General features: G+C 47.3%; 1 protein-coding gene across 21 annotated transcripts in view; it reads left to right on the top strand.

Moving 5' to 3' along the window:
* Nucleotides 1-11,476, top strand: part of EBF3 (EBF transcription factor 3) — a gene marked incomplete at its 3' end in the record, with an annotated part of 188,670 nt that overhangs the window by 16,013 nt on the left and 161,181 nt on the right. For 4 of the 21 annotated variants that reach the window (XM_081192976.1, XM_081192962.1, XM_081192972.1 and 1 more), the window contains exons 1-4: nucleotides 4,968-6,113; nucleotides 6,587-6,743; nucleotides 7,208-7,271; nucleotides 8,094-8,149. In XM_081192976.1, coding sequence (XP_081049102.1) covers nucleotides 5,980-6,113; nucleotides 6,587-6,743; nucleotides 7,208-7,271; nucleotides 8,094-8,149 — 411 coding nt within the window. In that variant the 5' untranslated portion in view covers nucleotides 4,968-5,979. Of the gene's footprint in view, nucleotides 1-4,961; nucleotides 6,114-6,586; nucleotides 6,744-7,207; nucleotides 7,272-8,093; nucleotides 8,150-10,390 lie in introns of those variants that run through there. The other 17 variants (XM_081192978.1, XM_081192975.1, XM_081192974.1 and 14 more) reach the window with 10 other exon arrangements.

The raw sequence follows: 11,476 nt of genomic DNA, 5'->3' as shown, positions 1-11,476 counted from the left end.
CCAAATTGTTCTGGGAGAGCCTTGCCAAGTTTAAACAAATAGCTGAACTACAAATGTGCGGCTCTTCGAGAAGCGAAGAAACAAGAGTTTGCTGAGATTTGTTTCGGTGAAGCCGGGCATAAATTACTCCGAGTGGAACCGAACACGTCCTTAATCAATGGCGCCTGAAAAACACTAAAAATGAAATATGGGTGTTGGCAAGTTGGCTTCGATTCTTCGCTTGGCCATCCGAAATAAAATAATACTCGTTCGAATAATAAGAATGGACAGAAGGGTGAAAATTAAACACGAGAGAGCGCGCGCGCGCATGGTGGTTGGCGTGACCGCAAGCTGATGGCACCGTTCCTTCTCTCTGAACTTTTCCTCCCTCCAAAGTTTCTTTGGCAAAAGTGGAAACTTGCACTCAGGCGCGCATAAACACACCAAATTGGAGTGGGGGGGGGAGTAGAGGGGGTACGACAAGCAGCGTGGAACTTGAGCACCAGGCAAAATAAACAGGGAATACACGTGGGAAAATTGGGAAGGTTTGAACCACTGAGGTGTAACAGTTCTTTCTTATTCAGGGTGGTGGCAGGGAGATAATAAGTGAAGTGTTTGCGATAATAGTCTCGGGAGAATCATCCCAAAGGAGAGAGAGAGAGCGCGCAAATGTGCGTGCGTGTGTGCGTGCAATTGTGCGCGCGTGTGTAAGTAAGTGTGTATAAGCGCGTGCGCACACAAACACGCGCATACGTGTATACACACGCGCGCACTCCGAGGCCGGGCAAATTATCAATTTGAATCTGTGGGATCCGTGTAAGGTGTGCGATTATGGGTCATTATGCTGTGTGTTGTTAGAGAACACAGAAAGGGGGGGAGAGAAGGGTTGAGATCTTAAACATGATTTATGGTAGACTCTGCGATTCCTTTTCTCAGGCTTTTAACAGACGGGGGCTGTACAATGGAACATGTTGAAAGGCCAGATCGGACGTGTCCTCCCCCCCCTCACACCCGGCTTCCCCCCTCCCCCGCCACCCTTGTAAGGGGTGGGGTGCGGAGAAAGAGGAGCCTTGGGTGGTGGTTGAAAGCCCAGGCAGGGCTCTGTCCCTTTAAGGTCACTGCATGCTCTGGTATGATGATGTTTAGAAGGACAGCTGGGCAATGGCCATCTGACTGACTTCGGCTTGACATCTGGGAGCCCACTGGTGTGTGGCACGCGAATCGCTTGATGTCGCTATTTAAATGCAAATTTGTGGGGGGATCATTGAAGCCTCACCCCGTAAATTCACACAAAAGGAACACTTCACACACTCCGAGGAGGAGGAGGAGGAGGAGGGTCGTTACTTCGGGAGGTCTTGGCTGCAACATGCAAATCTCATTCAAATCCGCAGCACATTCTGCATGACTAACTTTGCTAAGGTCAAGACTTTTTTGGGGGGGTGGAGGAGGAGGAGAAGGAGGAGGGGACGGCTGCCTGCCTGGCTGTGGCCGGGCTACCAACTCAGCTGAGTCTTGGTCAGTTCCTGGGCTCTCTCATTTAAGGACGAGCACCTCCCCACTGCTTAGGTTGTGACCAGGCCTGCCTGGTCCTCCCCGAGGTTGCAAACGTTTCAAAAGGAAAGTTTCACCATCCGCGGCAGAAGGGCGCATCGTCTGCTTCCCCCTGGTGCTTTGTGCCCCGGTGAACTTCACCTTCTTTGGCAGGACAGCGCCTCGCCGGGGGCTCGCAGCCAGCCTCGCCCCGGCCACCTCCCTCCCTGCCACCGCCTCCCCTTATATTTGGGATAAGAGAAGCCCCCTTTTTATGAGGGAAACACTGATTTCCCCCAAGTATTATGCGGACGCTCTTGCAAACAACTCTCCGCCTCTTGCTTAAGCAGATACTCTTTCCCCCCCGCTCCTTGGACAAGAGGAATCGCCCCGTCCTTTTGCTCTCTACCCCCGGGATGGGGTGGGGTGGGGGGCAAAGGCGGAGTGTTTGTTCCCTGCCCCTCGACGGGGTAGAAAACTTGAGCTTGAGGTGCTCGAAAGCAAGCAGACAAAAACAGGAGCCGGATGTACACACACACACACACACTTAGGATCCAAACCCAGGAAGTAATTTTTCCCTTTCCCTTCCATCTCTGCGCTTTGCTCCTCGAATATGGCTTGGAGCCAGAGGTGAAAGAGAGAAGGGGAAGGAGAAAGAAAGAAAGAAAGTTGGTGAATGATAAAGACCGTATTTTCCACGCTTTGGGTGCAGGACCAGATGATCTAGAAAATGAGCTGAAATAGATTCAGCCTCAGAGTCTGATGTGAAGAGCAGCTGACTCCCGTTTCTGGCCAGATGGCTTCTGAACACAGATTTGCATTCATTTTCGCTTAATATCGTCCAAAATAGCGGGGCAGCTGCATTTGTTGTCAAAAAGGTTTAAAACTCCCCTTTCTTTCTGGGGCAGGGTCGTTACCTTATGTGATGGGGGGCTTATGCAACTTTCACCCCCCTCTCACACACGCAGACACCTCCCTCCTTCTCCCCCTCCCCCTTTAGTCAACAGTATCAGATTTAAAAGGATTTGTTTTAAAACCATCTAATTTGGTAATCAGATTTAAATCGCCTTGGCGCGTGTAATCTGAATTAAAGATACTGTAAATGGTTTGAAGCATGGTGCTTTTTGTTAGTGCGGGCAAAAGGAGCAACTTTAACCTTCTTCGGGTATATTTTTATCAGATTGGTCCTGATCAGATATTTGACCCACGGTGGGAAAGTATCTTTTAAAAAAAGAGATAGCCGGGAGAGACAATAGTATTTTGTCCATAATGACTCCAAGAAGCTTTTATCGTCTATATATACTGTACAAAACACACAGAAAAGGGGACTGAAAAAGAAAATGAGACATTTATTTTTCTCCCCCCCCCCACTTGTTTTGTAACTTTAGTTCTCCTTGCAAATCTAGCTCAGAAGAGGTGTGACATCTTTCAATCTACCCCACGGTACCCACTGATTATTATTATGGAGTCAGGATCCCCCCTTTAATTTATCGTGAATAGTTTCTATACACTTTGATTTAAGGTTATTAACATTCTATAGACAGTGGCATCTTTAATATGTGGCGATCGCTTCTAAAGACTAATCTCATTACCCTCAAATAGTCATAAAATATGATTTTATTATACTTACGTATTTAATTAGACGGCCAGCAATGTAATGGATTTTGAGATCGGGTAGAGCAACAGCTTTGATAATTCACTTATCTTTAGCAATAGTCATTAACCCCCAACACCAGCAAAATAGATTGCTTTCTAACACATATTTCCGCGCACCCCCCCTCACCCTTTGAGGAGGGATCGGGGGTCCCTTGGTAACACAAATCGGACTTCGATTTTCACCGATTAATTAAAATATTAACGTACATACCCCTGCCAATTCACATAAAAGGAAGTCCTAACCCACCCAAGATGGGGGAAGGTTTATATATATATATATTCAATACCCTTGTTGGGCTCATATGTACACACACAATCAGACGGGGGGGGGCGGAGGAGGGGATCTGCTGCGTCTCTGCAGAAGAGTATCCGGGACACCCCTTTGTCTATAGTATACCGAAGGTCTCCTCCTTGCGAAAAAGCAACTGCCCTTTTGAAAACCCTGCGCCCTATCTCTTTCTCCCCCCTTTCTTTCCAGGAATAATTCACCTCGTGCTGTCAGTGGTGTGTCTCCCATCTCACAAGTAATTAGCCATTTCACTCTTAACTCCAATAATCCTACAGTTCTAGCACTTTTGAGTGCTCATCTCCCCATTGCCTTTACCTCTCTGAACACACACACGCACACACAAAAATACACGCACACAGCTCTAACGATTCCTCGAAACCCAAGTTTCAAAGATGCTGTGATCTGCCTTTCCTAACCTGTTACCGGAAAAGAGCTAAAAGGCAAACGCGAGGAAAAAAACCGCGTCACTTGGAAAGCACTGCCAGGCATTGATTGGGATTCTAAAGAGCGCCGCGCGGGTTTCTTTTCCTCTCTGCTCCTCATCAGTAGGAGCGTAACTTTGGAGGCTTGTGTTTTTAAAAAAATAAATAAAAATAAAAATAGGAGCGGATTAGAAAACAGGACGTGCTTTTGGAGGGGGGGGATGGGCGGGCTCGGCTATTGTTCTGGGCGGCGTTCACCTTCCCCACGAATATTATTAGAAAGTTTGCATTTCATGCCTGCGCCCCTGCGGACCCGGCGAAGAGTTGCCCTTTACCCAAACGTAACGGGGCTTCGTTGCAGTTGGTCAACACGCACTAATCACCCTGTGCGCAGTTTGCAGACCACCTGTAATCGTTCCAGGGCTTGACTCGTAAAATTAAACCAGAGACCGTGTGTGTGTGCGCGCGCGCGTGCGCGCGCGTGTGTATTTTAATGCAGCCAAGTCAAGCAGCCTGACCAATTCACTTTCCAGAACGCACGGAACCTTGTCGGAACGGCCCTTTCTTCCCCGGTTCACCCCCAAAGATTGCTGTAAGAGAGAGCCCGTGTGTGTGTGTGTGTGTGTGTGTGTGTGTGTGTGTGTGTGTGTGCGTAGGGGTTGGGAAGGAAGGATCCTGGCCACCTACACGCTGATGGCTTTAGCCTACATCCCACGCACCTTCTTCGCCCGTTTCTTCTCTTACCTTTCAGCGTGCATTTGTGTGTGTGTGTGTGTGTGCATAGGTTTTGTGTTTAACATCCAGCACCGCTCTCTGTTTATATTGAGGCGTGCTAGTCTTTTAACGATCGTGATTCTTTGCAAATTGCGAGGCGCTCCAGCTGTCCCTGTGCTGCGACTCTCCCCCCACCCTTTTTATTAATATATATATATATATATTCTAATTTCATTGGCTGCCGGCGCGCGTGTGTGTTGCATGCATATATATTATTATATATATATGTATGTATAAAATAAAAAGCCCACCCTAACGCTTGCGTTATAAGGGAGGGGGGCAGCGTGGCGCTGCACTCGGAGGCTGCAGCAGTCAGTCAGAACTAAACAAGCTGTGGAGCTCTCGGCTAAAGGGAGGATTTGTTCTGCCCCCCATATATGGTGTTGGCCCCGCCTCCCGCACGTCAGAATCTGACAGCGCCGTTCCCGGGGGTTTAGAGTTTTGGCTCCCGGGAAAGGTTCCATTCCTAGGGGATGGAGGGCTGAGTTTTGTACGCTTCCCATCCATTCTGCAAGACGCTAAAGGCCCCTCATCGAGCTCTCCTGTGTCCAGGAACACCTCCATGGTAATCATTTTTTCGTTTATTTGTCTTTTGGAGCAGGAGAGCCTTGCCAGAAGTGGTCGATTCAGCAGTGTCCTGAAGGTTTTTTGATGCTGTTTTACTAGGGATGACACCACGTTGAGAAGCCTCGGCAAACAAACAACAAAAATTATTTATTTGTTAAAGAAAGAACGAGAGAAAGAAAAGAAAGGGGGGAAAAAACAAAGGCAACCTCGCAATACCGGCGGCTGTATTTCCTACTTTTTTTTAAAAGCAACAACAACAAAAAACTTCATTTTCCCCCCTCTCCCCCCCCAACCTTTCCGGTTTTTTGTGTGTTTTTTTTTCTTTTTTGGTGTGTGTTGTTGGTTTCTTTCTTTCTTCTTTTTTTTTAAACCTCCAAACTGGAACGCCATCCAAGTAGAGCTGCTCAGTATATTGTTTATGCCGTGCCAATACAGGACAGATTGAAGACGGAAAGGCGACTTGAACTGGGCTTTCCTCCTACTGATCGCGGGGAGTAAAGTCATCTCTTCTATTCCGCTCGCCAAGGAGAGTGGGAGACCGGGAGAGAAAGAGGCGAGCGAGCGAAAGAGAGAGAGGGGGGGAGAGGAGAAAGGAAGAAAGAAAAAACAAACAAACAAACCCCACCACCACCACGAGAGAAAGAAAACAGCAATCAACTACGACCCCCCACCCCCTTTATCTGACATTTCCCACAATTTTTTATTTTTTATTATTTTTAGCCCCTTTTGGTTCAGAGCTGGTTTTGCCCCCAAATTGTTTTAATGTTTGGGATTCAGGAAAATATACCACGAGGTGGGACGACCATGAAAGAAGAACCGCTGGGCAGTGGAATGAACCCAGTCCGATCATGGATGCATACAGCTGGGGTTGTGGATGCTAACACAGCCGCGCAAAGGTACGTGTGCCAAATGATTCCCCCTTCTCCCTCTCGCCTCTCTCTGGCGCTTCGCATCCCGGCCGTAAATCGCCCTCGATGCTCCATATCAATTACAATCTCCCTGAACTCCGCTTCAATGTCTCCCTCTCTCTCTCTCTTTCTGCTGCTTCTTCTTCTTCTCCCCCCCCCCAACCCCACATGCCTGCCTCTCTCATGCTCTCTCCCTGCTCATTACATCATATTACGGCGATAGTGACAAATCCAGAAATTCTCCTTTCTCCCCCAACGCCCCCCCCCGAAGTAATTTCCACAATCTCCCAATGTGTGTGTGTTCTTCTGTGATATCTCTCCATCTACCCATCTATCTACATATCTAAACCCGTCCAACCCACCCTCCCCACACCCGCGCACCCCAAGTCCCTGCGCTCTCTTGCTTCTCCGGTGCCTCCGGTTCTCTCACCCAGAAATTATCTTGTTTTTTCTCCCCGCAGCGGTGTGGGGTTGGCTCGGGCACATTTCGAGAAACAGCCGCCTTCCAATCTCAGAAAATCCAATTTTTTCCACTTCGTCTTAGCTCTGTACGACAGGCAGGGGCAGCCAGTGGAGATTGAAAGGACTGCTTTTGTGGACTTTGTGGAAAAAGAGAAAGTAAGTTTTTAATTAAAAAATGCAACCTTCCCTCTTCGCCCCCACCCCATCATTTAAAATAGTACTAATAACAAAATAATAAAATAATAATAATGTGATATAAGTCTGATCTCGACGATTAAATATAACATTAGCCTTGCCTAGACAGTAGCAGTTCTAACGGGACTCTAGAGGCATCCGAACCACGTGTAGTGTCCCGAGTTCTTATGCCAGGGATTGGCATCTAAAACTGGTTTGCAAAGTTGCCTTAACCTAACCGGCATATTTCAGCAGCCAGAAGTCAATTTTTTCCGGTCCCAAACAAAGCTTGTCTGTCACAAAGATAGATAAACAAAACAAAACACTCTAATGGGAAGCTGCTGCTGGAGCAATCTGATCCTATAGGCAGCTGGAGTCCAGCTACGGCATTTTTAAAACACAACCCCACAAACCAATTAAAAGCAATTATTTATCATTACTTGCAGGAGCCAAACAATGAAAAAACTAACAATGGAATTCACTATAAACTCCAGTTATTGTACAGTAATGGTAAGTTTTTATTCCTCGCTGCATCCTTCTTCTTGTTGTTGTTGTTTTACCTGTATATGCACAAATATTGCTACCCTCTTTCTGGAGCACTTTAAACAAAAAACAAACAAAGGATATAAAGATTTTGAGATTAAAATTACATGACTGTGAACACGACTCTTCTTATGGCATAGAAGGAAAACAAAACATAAGCGATCAATAAGTCAATGGTACTTTACATGATTAACCGGCTGGTCTTGAAGTAGAAAGTTAAAACGCACACACACAAACACACAAACAAGCGAAATGCCCAAAATCAATATCTGCTCCAGCACAACATCACTTTTAAGAGATCCAAACCCAGCTTCGCAAATTAATGTTAATTCTTGTGACTGCCTAGCTCCATCATGCCAGATGTACATGATTCCACACCAAAAGAATCAGGAAGTTGGATGGCAAATATTGACAAAGGGAAATAGGGATCGGAAACCCGAGCAATCAACGTTTATTTCTCGTGTTGTCTTTGGGGTGGGGTGGGGGGGTTACTTTATGATAACGCAGGCCACTCTAGTGAAACATATGCATACTTCAGTTATCTCAGTCAAGGCAACTGTCTCATGTTTCTGTGGCCATACATGCTAGGCAGCGACAACCTGCAGACTAGATTATTTTTATTTGAATCTCCCTCTCTCACACGCGTTTTTATTGCACCCAGCGTCCAGCTGAGTGTCTTCGTGTAGCCATTGTGTTATCTGTGTAGCTTTGCCTTGCTCACCACGCACTTCGTTTCTGACAATAAATGGGTCTCTCGTTTTGTTTTTGCTTTTCCTCCCCCATACGCAGGAGTTAGAACGGAACAGGATTTGTACGTTCGGCTAATAGATTCCATGACCAAACAGGTGAGAAAGTTTAAGCTTTTTAAAGAGTTGTGTGAGCTGCTGAGTTTGTGTCTGACTCCCACTTCCGAGGGAATGGGACTCTCCTTGGCTCTTGATGGCACGCCTATCCTTCCCCGAGCCCCCTTGACATGTTAGCTAAATTCCCATACGGTTGACAAATACTTCGAAAGCAAACTAGTTTTATTATTATTACTGTTACTATCAGGAAGCTGTTATTAATGCGCTGCCCTTTAATGCCAGATTTCCATCTGCTTGATATCAGGGAAAGAAGTGGTGACCGGGGAGGGCAACTGCTCCAGTGTTCCCCCAATTTTATTTTAAAACAACCTGGGGGATTAATTTTGTTAAGACCGATGACAAAAAGGGAAATTGTCTCTTAATCCGGACGCGCTGGAATCGAAGGAAGCTGCTTTCCTTCCCTCCTCCTCTCCTCTGCCCTCTCTTTTTCTTTTTCAAATGGGATGATTTAGTCTCGCGAGACGTTTATTTGGGATGTAAAAGTTAAATGTGTTGAGGTGAAAAGTCATCTTGTTCTCCACTAGTCCGGATTCACCTCGCAGTCCCCCATCTCCATAATTCAAGCTCTATGCTCCAGGGGTCACCCAAACCCGTCCATTTTCCCTGAGATCAGCTCCTGTTTCTTTCTCAAACCTCTGTCATCCCTTGTAAATAACATAATTACAAGCAGGTCCTTATTAAATTATTTAACCTGTCTTGGCCAACTTTCTCGAGGATAACTACAGTGTTACCAGGACTCCTCCAAGGCAATTAAAGGCAAGGAACTGTCCCCCCATCCCAAAAGCTGCCTCTTAGCTACTGGATGGCTCAACTTTTAAATCTTCTTTTATTTTCCCGAGAGAGTCATTTGCTGCTTTCCCGGTTTTTTCAGAAAAAAAGATAATGTTTCCACACATGTAAACGAGGGGAACTTGTGCCCCTCAGAAAATAGAGAATTCCGGGGGTGTTTAGAACTGTATATAAATGCCTAGTGCATTTTTTGTCTCTCATTGCAATGGTGCACGAAGAGAAACTTGCTTTCTCTGGCATCATTTGAAAAATAAGAAAAAAATAAAATGTAAAAGGTATCAAAAACAAAGGGCAGGGCTTTGGGAATATGTGGCCTGGGACACAATTCCAGCTCGGTTAAGCTTCCAAGCAGTCTCTCCTCTCCTCACCAGAAAGTTTATAGCGATCTTGACAAAAATAGGGTTAGATTTAAATGCCCTCCGCAGTTAAATGAATGGTGCTCTTTTGGAGAAAACCCAACCTGACAGGCAAACCCCAGTCCTCTGACAAAGACGGAGGCGTTGTGCCCTCCAATAATTATTTCAATAGGTTACAGAGAGGCACCCTTTTAAACTCTGGAGCGCTCTCGAGTTGACAATGACTTTTTATTTCCTTTGTACATAGCAGCTAAATGTTTTCGGAAATCGCTGTAGGCTAATTAAGAGGGTACTATAGGCAGCTCTGCAAGTTTTGATGCTCTTGAATAGAGGGAGAGGGAGGGAGAGAGAAAGGAAAGAGGCTAACATTTTCAAGCACACTTTTATTGGTAATTGAAGCTACGGATCTTTGCAGTAGCACCAGTGCTGAAAATACAGGCTTTTAATCTCTCTTCGCTGACGGGGAGGAAAGAGGGGGAGGGGGAGAGATAGCCCAGTAACTGATCAAAGAGTCAATGGCGCTGAACCGACAGTTTATGGATTTCTGTTGGTGCTACAAAATAAAAAATAAATCACATCTAAATACGCGGATTCATCAGAGGCGAAGTAACAATCACCAGAAGTTATATGGCGTGCTGCAACAACAAACATTCGCAGCCACTGACTGCTTGTTATGTCTGCGGTGTCATATATTTCTTCAGGCTTCTCCACACTGGTACCTGCTTTAGACAACTTGGGGGAAACTAGGCCATGTCCCCGCTTCAGTGACGAGGACTTTTGCAGGCTTTCCTTGGGGAAAAGGACACGCGCAAGCTACCCACCGTGGCCTTGTCAACAAGCAAAAAAGTGGCTCAAAGTGGGTAGCAAACGCAGTAGGTAGGAAGAAGAGAAGCTTGCCTTCCCCACACTTGGTGTTGGGGAAGGAGTGGTGGCCGAGGCAGTGAATGGCGGGGCCTGGAAATTACATGTATTCGTGTGCCTCGAGCGGTTCTTCTTCCAACCTCCTCCCCCCTTTTTTTTCTCCCACCTCACACAGCCCCCTTTGCAAAAGGAGGCAAAAAAAAAAAAAGAGCCCGCAGTAATGGGAATGGAAGCAAGTGACCTCATGGAGCACAGACGGCTGAGGCCCAGGCTGTGTGAAGGGGAAAAAGCGGGGGGGGGGGGGCGTTGAGGCAAAGCAGGCGAGGCAGGGAAGGAGAGAGAGAGAGAGAGGAAAGCACCGATTTCTGCGCGAGGTGGTTAGGGGCTTGTGGAAACGCACAGCTCGGCTGCGGCCTTCTCGAGGAAGGAGCCTTGAACGCGGCGCTTGTTTGGGCGAAGGGAAGCCGGCGCGCGCGGGAAAGCTCTCCAGGGGAGCCTGCGAGGCAAAAAGCAGCGCGCGCCGAGAGCTCTCTCTCTCTCCCCGCTCGCTCTGTGTGTCTCTCTCATTCTCCAGGGGAGGCTGGGCTGGGGGAGGGGTAGGAGCGGGTAGAAAGCGGAAAAGCCTTTCCATGAGCTGCCTGGTGCAGCCAGGCTGCTGCCGCCGCCGCCGCTCCTCCTCCTCCTCCTGCTGCTGCTCACAGTCCGGTCAGGCACGACGGTTCCCCTAAGTCTGGAGAGCAGAGGGGGGGCGAGAGAGAGAGAGAGAGAGACAGAGCGCGCGCGGGAGAGAGAAAGCGCACCTATAGCTCCACACCATCTGTTAGAGCCTCTGCTCAAAACCCACTCAACCGTGTGCCCAGACACACTTGCCTTTTTTACCCAAGAAAAATCATTGTTAGCAGTTTCAAAATAAACACCAGATTGCCCATTAGCACTTTCTTCCCCAAATATCAGGCCGATAATAACCATATTGTTGTGCATGCTTCTGGGATTCCTCAAGGCGGCTAGACACTTCTTGTTTTGATCAGGAAAAGTGTGTGTGTGTTGTGGGAGACGGAGGGAAATAGCCGCTTTCGTACCTAATTCAAAATGCGCCGTAACCCGCTGTAAGGGACGCTGTTTGGGAAAGAATGCCTCATAAAATATATAAGAAAGGGCCACAGCCTCAGTGACTGGGGAACCCCTCTTTCTCCTATAAAAGACTCAATCCTTTGCATCTAGTCCATCTGGTTTCACCTATCACGCTGCTCTTAGTCTGGGGCCGTTGAAAAGCATTGGCATTGACATGACCACAAAAAGTGTT

This window comes from Podarcis bocagei, assembly GCF_964188305.1.
Source record: "Podarcis bocagei genome assembly, chromosome: 4".
Taxonomy (NCBI): Eukaryota; Metazoa; Chordata; class Lepidosauria; order Squamata; family Lacertidae; genus Podarcis; species Podarcis bocagei.
This window is presented reverse-complemented; position numbering and strand designations above follow the sequence as displayed.